General features: G+C 31.4%; 1 protein-coding gene across 1 annotated transcript; it reads right to left on the bottom strand.

Moving 5' to 3' along the window:
• Window positions 1-1281: 1281 nt before the first annotated feature.
• Tbce (Tubulin-binding cofactor E) lies at window positions 1282-11129 on the bottom strand. The gene is made up of 7 exons (XM_066729664.1): window positions 10689-11129; window positions 9866-10255; window positions 8235-8510; window positions 8033-8162; window positions 7639-7927; window positions 7330-7547; window positions 1282-1655 (listed from the first exon to the last, which is right to left on the bottom strand). The coding sequence occupies exons 1-7, from the start codon at window positions 10865-10867 to the stop codon at window positions 1566-1568; spliced, it is 1572 nt and encodes a 523-aa protein (XP_066585761.1). The 5' UTR covers window positions 10868-11129; the 3' UTR covers window positions 1282-1565.
• Between the last annotated feature and the right edge of the window lie 930 nt (window positions 11130-12059).

Raw genomic sequence — 12059 nt, 5'->3', positions numbered from 1 at the left:
GTTGTGGATTACTCGCACTTAGATTATTATAATCAGTTCGTAGTAGTTGTTGTTATCTTTCAGAACGGTACGTGTTAGGCACGACTGAAAGATACACACTCGCGATGATTTCTACACGACTTGTTTTCGGATTGAATTATACTAGACTTAACTACCAGTACACGGCGACTGGGCAAGAGATTTTAGTTAGAATACGGTGGAGTACTCTGCTCCCGTGGAACGAACACTAGAGTTACGACCTTGGAACGCGGATGATGCGGCAGCGGCTAAGCTTGCACAGAATAAGACTCGACTTGAGGGTCGCGGAACTCGCATATATGTAGGAGGCTTAATAGGTCATGTGTCGTCAGTAGCGCCATGATCTTTCGACACATGACGACCAAAAAGTCTCCACATCCACGGCCGACGCCCAAGGTTTGACGCATTTCCGGAAAAGAATTCCGGGTGTCAGCAATGTGCAATACTACCGGTATTGCACACGGACGCGTGCGATCTACTTTGGTTCGGCGAGGTGGCTGACCCCTACGTTACACTGGCGTAACGGTCGACGGCACCGCTCCAGTAACGAACGACGCTGCACGAACACACATGATTATAGTAACACCTGAACAAGTGGCAAATTTTCAATACGCCGATTATTGATCAAACAACCTCTTCTCCCAGGGGGAGGGACGGATGTTATGTATACATATCTATAATAAGCATACATAACCCTTATCACCATTAACATTAATTATACTATTAATAATATTATCATTAAGAAACATTGCTAGTAAATGAAATCTATTATAAATATATTAAATTATCAATATCCCTATTGTAAAGGAGGAATACTCCTAAAACGGAAAATTCCTAAGTGTAACACGAACCGCATGACGCAGTTCGTTCATATTGTCGCCAAGGCTTAGTCCCAACACGTGGCCGATGCGCTTCGACGACAGTCGAACGTTTTAGAACAATGACGCATTTGATTGTTGGGACCCACAAATGTTACCATATAAGGTAATATACTTACGCTGCGCTTTGAGGGTAAGAGACCCTAACGTTCAGCCCCAAAAATCCGTTCGAGTCTACTGCTAAGAAAAGTAAGTGGAATCTCTTAGGACCTTTAGTCCTCCTACCTCTTAGACTTTCTAGGCAATCCTTTGCCTTCTAATGCGCAATTACATAGCTCATAGCTCTTAAACAACTCATTGTATAAAAAGAGAAATTGTAATATTTCTTAATAAACTTTTATTATACAAAAATTTCTTAAGTTTGTCGTGAATCAGCGAATGAACCACAACATGAGTATCGAATATGCTTAAGCGAATGCCATTAAATCTTCGTGTGCTGTCTGGGATGTTTGTACGGATATTTTGCGTTTTAAGTACTTAATCTTTAAATATTTGTACATTATTTATATAAAATTATCTATGTAATTTATTAAAATAATTCAAAAAAGTTTGATGGTTTAATGAAACGATAATATGTTTCATTAAGAATGTTTAATAACAAAGTAATACAGTAATGAGATTGTAGCAATGGATAAAATATATCAATTTCTAAAAGTAAAATAAGAAATATCACCACCTTACCATAATTTGATCTCCATCTTGAATTGAAAAATACTTGAGCTCTTGTAAAGGTTTATCCAGAGGAACTTCTTTTGAAAGCTAAAACGGTAAACAGTGTGTGAACTACAATTTAAATAAATAAATATATATATTACAATTTGGTCGTTAAACATGATATGTTTCAATTTGATCGAGGCGACCTCCAAATTCGCTCCAAATAAAAAAAATATATCCCTAAAACCTTAGCGGTGAGAGAACATTCTAAAGTTACATTTACTATTATAACGTTCGCCCATACAGAAGGTCGTCGCGAACTGCACATACATGCTGTAATTTCGATGTGATACAAGTCACATCGAAACAGCAGCATGTAGTGGTGGTTCGCGATAACGTTCGATTCACTATTCGTTTGCAACTTTAAACGCACCCTAAATTACCCTCTGAACAGCTTACTTTTTACCATTTAAATAACATGCAATTTTGATGAACTGTGGAGTTTAATTTTTGATTTTCCGTAATAGCTACTTTCAAAATTTGTATAAACAATATTAAAGTGTCAATTATAAGTACTAGTATTTGCAGAAATCATGGGCGAATTTTCTTTTGCACACACAAAGATTGACACATCGTTGAAATCGACTCTAAAACCAGTTTTTGGATGATTTCAGTAATAGGCTAATCTTTATGTATATATGTGAAAGAAAATTCGCTAAAAATTTCTACAAATAATAGTACCTATACTTGACAGTTTAGTACGCTTTACAAATATTGAAGGTAGTAGCCTCGCTGGATTCAAATTGTACTAGTTAAATATATTATAAATTTAAATTAAATAAAATCCTGCTTTATAACTTAATTAATAATACTGAAATATCAAAAAATAGGTGGAACAGAATGTAGAACAAAAGTTTACAGTTCTATATTTGCATCTATTCTCATTTTATTAACTATCATCTATTTTTTTTTTATTTTATATAGCTATTTGGAACCTTAATCGGTCCATATTAGCTCACTTTATTAATCAAATATTCAATATATGATACAAAACAAAATCATGTACATCTTCCTTTGTTATATCTAAACAAAATTAAATACTTAAACTACAATTGTTCAAAAATTTATTTATGATATCACACCCACGCGATTTAGGAGAAGAAATCAGCTCATCTATGAAAAACGGAGGAACTATCATCTATTAATTATTGTTTTAGGGTAGTAGTCTAGTAAATCGACCAGTTTTGCAGGGTATTTTTCGGGAATTTTTTTGACTACCTAAATGAAATACAAAAAATCTGAAAATTTTATGTTCTTAATCCTATATTGAATTATACAAAAATTTATTTTTTGTTTAATTTGTACGTTATTTTATTTAAATTATACGGGGCCAAAGTAGGTGGAAAAAAATATGTGCTGCTAGCCCGTGAGGTATCTCCAGTTTTGGGTAATCGGAAACAAAAAAATGCAACGGATTATTGTTCAGTACGATTGTCATTCTGGCCGAAACTAGAAAAAATTAATTTGGTTGAAAAATAACAAAATGGCGGACTTCGAAAAAAAAGGTACAATTTTTGTAGTGTAAATTGGGCTATAACTTGAAAAATAATGGATGACAAAAAATGATTCTAGTTCCGGCCAGAATTACAGATGTGTAGAACAACCTGTAAAAATGTCAGCCCGATCGGTTCAATAGAAAATTTGTTATGCCTCGGGCCGACCGAGAAAACTTGGTTTAGAGAAAAACGCGTTTAAAGTTTGGCTAACAGAACTTTCATCCTCACACTGTCGTCGATCCCCGGTGTGTACAACAAGCCTTTGGTCTCTTCATACGTGTCAAACACGAGTATATCTGGTTATATCCTTTCGTATATCATAAGGTATACGAAACTCCAAGGGAATATAAAGGTAATGAGTCATAATAGTGAGGAATAATCGTTAGCAGTTGTCGCGCAACTTACAGCGTTCAATTATGCGGCGCTCTCGAATATGTTATATCTTTGTTAATATTTTGAATATCGGTTTAAAATTTATACACCATATTCTCATGTTGGTATACTGTCGAAATATGAAAAAAACATTTTTTCGACTCAAACAATTAGACTGCTATCATAACTTGTTTTTTTTTTTTTTTATTAAAAGAATGTTATTTTTCGCTCGACTTTAATTTTTGAGGTGTCATATTAATTATGAAATCACTCTGCAAATTCATCAAGCCGACTTTTTAAAATAATGATTAACGTGCATGGAAATCTGTTTTATTTAATAAAAAGATACTTAATGATTTGAAAAAAATTATATTATTATTGTTTCTATAGATAAATGCAAGAATTGATTCGGTGAATTTGTAATGTACGTTTTCACAATCAATATGACATATCAAAGTTTAAAATCGAGCGAAAAACAAAATTTTTGTAATAAAAACCCCTAGTTAAAAATAGTACATTTAGCAAATTGGGCAAGAAGCATGTGTATTTTTAACGAATGTGATGTTTATCGCACGAGCGTAGCGATTACGGAAATTACACAAGTAAAGAAACCTTCTCGCACGTATTACATACAGGGTGTATCTCTAACGGCGACATATAGGAGATTCGTGTTAGTTGACTATAGCACTCAGGACGATGGTAACTGAGAGCGCTGATTGGTCAATATCATGTAGTGCCAACTTGAAATGGTCCGTTACCAATAGATGAATACGAAAAATGAAACCCATCCGCCATTTTGGAGTGGAGAAGTGTTTACATGCTAGTTGTAGAAGAAAGAGGTGTGAAATGATTAAATGTCAAATAGTGAGGTTACTAAAGTAAAAATGGAAAATAATGAATGGAAAGTAAGAATATTCGAACTTTCCATTCATTATTTTCCATTTTTACTTTAGTAACCTCACTATTTGACATTTAATCATTTCACACCTCTTTCTTCTACAACTAGCATGTAAACACTTCTCCACTCCAAAATGGCGGATGGGTTTCATTTTTCGTATTCATCTATTGGTAACGGACCATTTCAAGTTGGCACTACATGATATTAACCAATCAGCGCTCTCAGTTACCATCGTCCTGAGCGCTATAGTCAACTAACACGAATCTCCTATATGCCGCCGTTAGAGAAACACCCTGTATATCATTTTTTGAAACACTATGCGAGGAGCTCAATTTTTTGTGCAAGGCTTCCGTGTGGAAGCTCTATTTTTATGCATGCGTTTGAAAAGAGTGCGTAAAATTGGTGCTTCTCGCACAGTGTTTCAAAATATAATTAAAAGATTTTACTTAATAAGACGACATTAGATGTAAATATAAAAGTGTAAACTTTTGTTCTACATAGTGTTCCGCCTATTATTTGATATTTCATCATTATTAATTAAATTATAAAGTAGGATTTTGTTGATTTCAAATTTAAAATATGTCTGACTAGTACAGTCTCAATCCAGCGAGGCAACTACTTTAAAGTAACAATTACGAAAAATCCAAAATTAATTTTCACTGTCCATCAAAATCTCATGTTATTGAAGTGGCAAAAAGTAAGTGGCTGAGGGGGGGGGGGGGTTACTTCAGGATTTTTTCTTATCACCCAAGCATCAAGGATTTCTTTTTATTTAGTTGAAGTAAATTTTTGAAGAGGTTGCCTCTGTCAAAAAGAACAACCACCTTAATAAATATACGTACACAGGGTGTATCGGCAATGAAGGATATAATTTAATCCAAATATTTTGTAGAGTAAACCGAGCCGGAAAACCTTGTACCATTCTTTACGCAAACGTACTTTTGCTGAGATAATTCATTTTTAAATCGACGAATCAGGACTTGAATTCGATAGAATAATTACTTTACTTTCACTTTCATTGACAGTTCTCTTTCAATAAACAAATGAAGTCCGCACTTCTGATTGTTCTGTGTCGTCATACATGTACGTACAACTATACCGATTATTATTAATGTTACCTCCTGACGTCTTATATTCCTGATCTAGGCACTGTATAAAACCTATTTTTTGTATATTTATAATGCGCACGGGATTCCTTAACTGTCAATTCAGTTAAAAATTATGGAGAACAATATGGTGCTATTGCAAACCCAATTTTAAAGTCATTTTATATTTATGATGACGTGCTGTGTGAATTCCATTATACAATAACGTAGTCAGAAAAGAAATGTATCACAAAAGGAATTTTTATCTTTACATGGTGCACTATCTCAGCAAAACGCGAGTAGCATTCTGGAAGTCATCGCTGAAAAAAAGATACTAATTTAAACTAGGTTAAAAATGTCTCCAATGTTTTTCAAATATCAAAATTCGGCATGGATAAATTTTTTAAATCAAAACTTATTTTTAAATACTTGCAAAAAATCTGAAAGAAAAAATAGCAAATGATATAACTACACACCTAATTAACGTTAGGATCAATCGGATCCCTCCCTCCTCCCCGTAGCATGCAAGGGTTAAGAAAATGTTTTTTTTTTTCGGTTTTTGAAAATTCTTCTAATTTCCTAAATAGAGCAGTTCCTACGACATATCATCGTAAAGGTAAAATGATTTTAAAATCGGCCTCCAAATAACGCTGTATTGTTCTCAACAATTGTTAATTAAATAGGCACTCGAGGGATACCATTAAAAATGTACAGAAAATCAATTTTATACAACGCCTGGATCAGAAATGTATGATGTCAGTATGTAATATTAAGGGGGAAAATACATGTAAAAGCTTCATAAATGGATGATTTTCAATTTCTTTGTTTATACAGAAAACTCGATTCTATATAGATATTCGCAAATAATATATACATAGATTATATCTTTATCTAAAAATCGCGCGCGCGCGTCTTTCCGCTTTTTTTTTTTTAACAAAATGGCCAACTTTTTGTGCATCTTTATGCCGGAGCAACGCTCGTTTCTCAAAACTGCGAAATTTACTGATATTTCAATTATTATCTGAAATTAAAAAACACAACACATAAATTTGTAATTTACATCTACAGCTTCTATTTGAACCCTTGATATTTGAAAACTCTTTAAATTTAGAAAAGTTATATCCGTTTAAATAAGTACTGTTAATTCTGACCTAGTTTTTCTTAATTTTTATTGCATGAGAATAGAGTTTTGTTTATGAATATGTAAAAACACGTAAGTTCATACAGAATGAAATAATATTATAAAACACTGTCGAAAGTTTCATCAAGATCGGTTGAATAGTTTTTAAAGAAGAGTTTACATAAATTTAGAAAAGTATGTTTGAGAAAAAAGGGTCTAAAGTTTTATTCTTTCATCTGCTTACGTGCCCGGAACATTAGTATTACTCACGTAGCGCGACACGTTTAAGGCTATAACTTCTTAGATTTTCTGAATTTCTCTTCAAAACTTTGGAAATATAATCTTGAAGATATACTTTAGCGATTTATGAAAAAAAAACAAACAAACAAACAAAAAAATACAATTTTTTAAGCTTTTACATGTATTTCCCCCCTTATTAATTGTTGCAGTCGTATGTGTGCGTATATAGCGATATAGAACAGTGAGAAGTATGAGCCTCATTTGTTTATTGAAAGAGAATTGTTAACGAAAGTGGAAGAAAAGTAGTTGCTCTGTTGAATTCGAGCCCTGATTCCTCGATTTAAGAATGAATTATGTCAACAACAGTGCGTTTGCGGAAAAATGGTACACAGCTTTTTCGAGTCGGTTTATCCTTAAATATGTTTGGTGCAAATTTTATTGATCACCGTCGATATATCCTGTATATCATAGGAGAATAATAACAAGATAATGAAAGAAAGATGCGTACGTTTTTCTGTTTAAAAGAGAGGGTCGGAATTTTTCCCCCTGTCTTAAATAGCCGTTGTGTAAGGCCAATTATTTTTTGAACTTCTATATTTTTTAGTAGTTTTCTTTTAATTACTGTAGGCTTAATTGGATCATCAAGACTTATAAACTCCACATTTATAACATTAGACATCATTTTTACTTTTGTCTTAGGCAATGGAATATCGGAAATGCCATACTCTATAGTAAATTACAGATTACTCATTTATTATTATTAATAAGATATTATTATAGTTTTTTTATAACTGGTTTTAACAAAACAATTGTATACTTGTAACTAATATTGAAAATCTTGGATGTTCTACATCAAATTGATGTTTCTTCTTAACATCTTTTATGCATTCTTGCCATTTTGACAAATACAATTTTAAATAATCATATTCTGCTCCTCTCCTTTCATCACGTAAGATTTCTGTACCATTTAAGAACTTTAAATTGCTTATTTTTGCAATAATTAATTCTCGAGCATTTTCCATACTTTCGTTTTCCACAACCGGATTACCTTTAAATTTTAATTCTTGAAGATTGGTTATCTTTTCAAGTTCACTTACAGATTGCCACTAAAAGTGTAAAGTATTTGGAAAAGTAATATATCTGTCAGTTCATTATAGTTAAATTGAAGCTTCTAACAAAGTTAAATAGTGTTTGATAATATATTCATATACCTCAGATATTTTATTATCGCAAAGATGTAGCCTTTTTAAGGCTGGAAAAAATTCTGTCTTTCCACTTGGATTTATATTCGGAAAATAAATCTTTTCTATTTGATTTGAATTTAAATTGACATATTCTAAACTGTAAAGTTTAATTTATTTTATCATTACGAATGTTTCTTTTGATTATTTATAGTTTAAATTTTTATCTTACCAAGGAAGAAGCCCTAATTTTAAAATGTCATTTGAACTTTTTATAAGATTGCCTTCAAGAGCTAATGAACGTAACTGACACCAATTTTTATTCTGTGGTTCTAGAATTATACTTATTATATTAAAAGAAATAAACAATTCTTGAATGGATGGAAACATTATAATACAATTTTCAATATCTTCCCAGTTATAATTCATTTTATTCATTGTTAAACATTTCATACTTTTAAATTTATCTCCAAATTCACTTAAGTTACCTGTAGGTAATTGATTCTCACTGGAATATAACTTTAAATTAGTATATACATTGCTTAAAACTTTCAATAAGCGTAATTTCATTCATGAGTGCCTTCAAATATTACATGTAAAATGCAACTATAATATCTTTTCCTATTATATTTTGAGTTACAATAATTAATAACACCAGTTTTCTAATTGTTTTAGACGTATTTATGATAATGAAGTCCATATGTCATATGATTTAAAATCTGTGCTAGCAGAATAAGCAGTAAACAGAATTTCTAAAATGAAACTAGAAAGCAATCAGGTATGCGAATATAGGATCAAATCAAACTACTAAATGTAAAGTATCAAAGTGTATTAACTAGCAAAAAAAGGTTTAACTACTGTCTGTTCTACCTACGTTTTTAATTTATATAAATTATTAATTGGTAGATCTTTTTAAACTAAAATAATAATTAGACACATTTCTGTCAGAAACTGTATTTTAAAATACAATTAATTTATAATTTAGTTTATTATTTGTTAAAAATATAAATTAATTATTTATCTAATACAGCTAACACAAAGAATTCCTTTCAAATTCTATTTTATGATAATAAAACAGTTCTTTTTAAAACTTTTAATGCCTTGGAATTTATTTCTACTGTGTTATAAAGCTAACTAACTAAATTGTTCTAAAATTGTTCATACTAGCTTGCAACTCAAAATGTTTTCAAAGAATTTTATTATTGTTTGAAAAATTCTGTAGGTCAGAAAAAAAAAATTAAGGTATTAGTCGCATAAGTTTGAAATGACTATCCAAAGATAAATGCTCATCTTGTAGACATACAAGGTGCATTAACAAAATTTTGTGAATGGTACTATTTTTTAAGTTTTCAAACTAATGCTGATTAGGATAAGTCAGCCCCCATATATACAAATTAAGAAATTCATCAATAATTCTCTTATCATATAAATTGCTACAATAAATCAGGGATGCATACTGCAATCATTTTAACAAAGTCAATGTAAGGATTTGTATAACTTGAAAATGACATTGAAAAATTGTGCAACAAGTGAACGTGAAGCTGATTGTTCTTCTACACCCTCCTAATTTCTCTAATGTAGTGCCAGCAGATTTTTACATATTTCCTTCTTTTCAATATCTTTGAAATCTTAATTTGATATATTATTTTGTAAATCATTTATTATTAGCAATACTTCTCACAATGACTCGATTACATTAATAGCATCAAGTAACTCTATTTCACTTGGTAATATGCATAATAAGGGGTGCTTGTTCATGTCTCCAAATTGGTATATACATAGGCAAATTCTAATCAGCACAGCTTTTAAAAAATAAAACTATTCACCTACTTTTTAAATATACATTGTATAAAAATCTCTTACCTTACATTGAGTTGTGAGAGAAAGTGAAGCTGGAAGCAAATACTTTCAATAATACTCCAAGAGTTTATTAAATTCTTTGAAATATCTAGCTCTTTTATATTAGGACATAAATCTTTAAGTTCGCCAAATTTTCCAGTGTGACTTATATGCTGTTCTCTTATACATACTACTTCCAATTCATCAAATTTACTTTGCTTCTTATTAACTTTTGAAAGTCCAACCAATTCCAGGAATGGAGCATTAATTTCTTTTTGTAAACTATTTAGACTATCTTTATCAACGCCTACTAAATCATCCTTAACTAAACCGTACCGAGCTTTAATAGCTTCTGGGCAAGATATTCCTAATGTTGCTTTGCCTGGGCGAATGAATGAAGCGGATGTTTGATGCCTAATAAATAGAATTGACATAAAACTTTGTTTCTTATATTTATTCTTAACATTATAGAAAGTATACCACTTAAAATCTTCCTAATGTTTAAACAATAGAATTTACTTATCTTCAAAATTATAACAAATATCAATTATTTATCAAAGATCTCTCAGTATTCAAATAGGGAGATTTTTCAATAAAATTTTATCCATGGAGTTGGTAGTTTTTATAGGGCCAATATAACATAGTTAATAAAAGCTAGTCATAGATTCAAATGATATAATCCACAGGATTGGAACTGTACTACTTTAATCTATGTGCAGCTTAGTTTGCGACAATTATATTTGTATCTGTGTTAAGGCTGACCCACAGTTATGGAGATAAACATATTATTACCATAATACTATCAGAGATGATTTAAGTGGTACACCCTAAACAGATTCTTGTTTACCATGCTTTAAAATATCTTATTCCTTTGTATATTCCATTATGTTTACCACGTGCTGGATCATCCCAATCTACTCCAAGCCATAGACCTCTGCTATCTCCAACTGGTCCATAATACTTTAATGTACCAGTATAACCATCACATTCAACACGACTTTCAACCTTATACTTTTCACAATCCATGATGCAGAAAAGCTAAGGCCATCAAATATTATTTATATCATTTGAAAATTATAAAACTATTAAAAAATTGTAATTTTTAACAAATATTGTTTGTGTTACTATAGTCACTCTATTTTCCTTAATTATCAGAATAAATATTTTTATTGATGCTTTTAGCTAAATCATAAGATTTTCAATTTTCATTATTTAATAATAAAATATTAAATAGAGTTATATAAATCAACATATGTAACCTATTAAGTATCAGTCGTAACGAGGGTGTTTTTTTTCTGAGAATTGGATCGGATTGATTTGGAATCTAGTCAGTCATGCAACTGATAGAAAAAAGAAACGAGATTCCCTAGGTCAATCCGACGTGTCGTTTATTTTCAGTAGTGGGATTCTGTAACTCTTAGCGACAACTTTCGGTATCGTTAAGTCCAGTTACCGACAGAAATCGCTAAGTGCGATTCTGTAACTCAGAGTCAGCGATGATTGTCGCTTGTAATGTCGGTACTGTCGGTAACCTACCGAATCCTACCGAATAAACGTACCTTTCCTTTTTAAGAAAACTCTCAGTTCAATCTTAGTTAAGCGACGGAGTTACGAACAATTGAAGTTAATATAAATTGTACTAAACCGAATCATTTAGCTGAGAATTGATATTTCACTGAGTTTTTTATTGAAAGGAAAACTAATAATATCGTTGTAACTTAACAACGACCGAGATAGATGTCGCTAGAGGTTCAGCGGTACTAATATAAAATTTATCCGACGAATAACTTTAATAAACCTTTGCTTTTCCTTGCACGCATTCCACCAAAAACTCACAATGCTCGTAATAAATAATATATACCACATCAACTATTATATTGTGAGTGTTTTTGGCCTCAAGTGGGTCAAACCCCTTAACGACAGCTGTCGGTATCGCTAACTACCGACAGTTATCGCTTGCGCTAACGAATGAGCGATTCTGTAACTTTAGCTTTACGACAATAGTCGGTGCAACTCATATTTGTACGATAACGATAAAATTCGTTAAGGTTCTAGGGAAGCTGGTAATATTGGTGTATTAATACCAACCGAAATAGGAATTTTTGTGTTACTTGACTATATCATTTTTGACTATAGCAATTCTTACTATAGCAAAATTATCATATTTTATTTAAAAGAAGTATTAAAACGTAAGTATATTTTAATTAAAATAAGTATT

Source organism: Prorops nasuta, unplaced genomic scaffold (assembly GCF_024137725.1).
Source record: "Prorops nasuta isolate Cenicafe-Biocafe unplaced genomic scaffold, Cenicafe_Pnas_1.2 PNAS00007, whole genome shotgun sequence".
NCBI classification, from domain to species: Eukaryota; Metazoa; Arthropoda; class Insecta; order Hymenoptera; family Bethylidae; genus Prorops; species Prorops nasuta.
The sequence above is the reverse complement of the archived record's forward strand: the minus strand, read 5'-3'. Positions and strand labels throughout refer to the sequence as shown.

Excerpts from the sequence above, each read along its gene's own strand:
- Tbce (XM_066729664.1), bottom strand. The coding sequence starts at position 10,867 with ATGGATTGTGAAAAGTATAAGGTTGAAAGTCGTGTTGAATGTGATGGT. Across the intron at positions 8,511-9,865 it reads CTCTCACAACTCAATGTAAG|TGAGAATCAATTACCTACAG; the intron begins GTAAGAGATTTT and ends GTTATATTCCAG. Across the intron at positions 7,928-8,032 it reads GCGATAATAAAATATCTGAG|TGGCAATCTGTAAGTGAACT; the intron begins GTATATGAATAT and ends TTACACTTTTAG.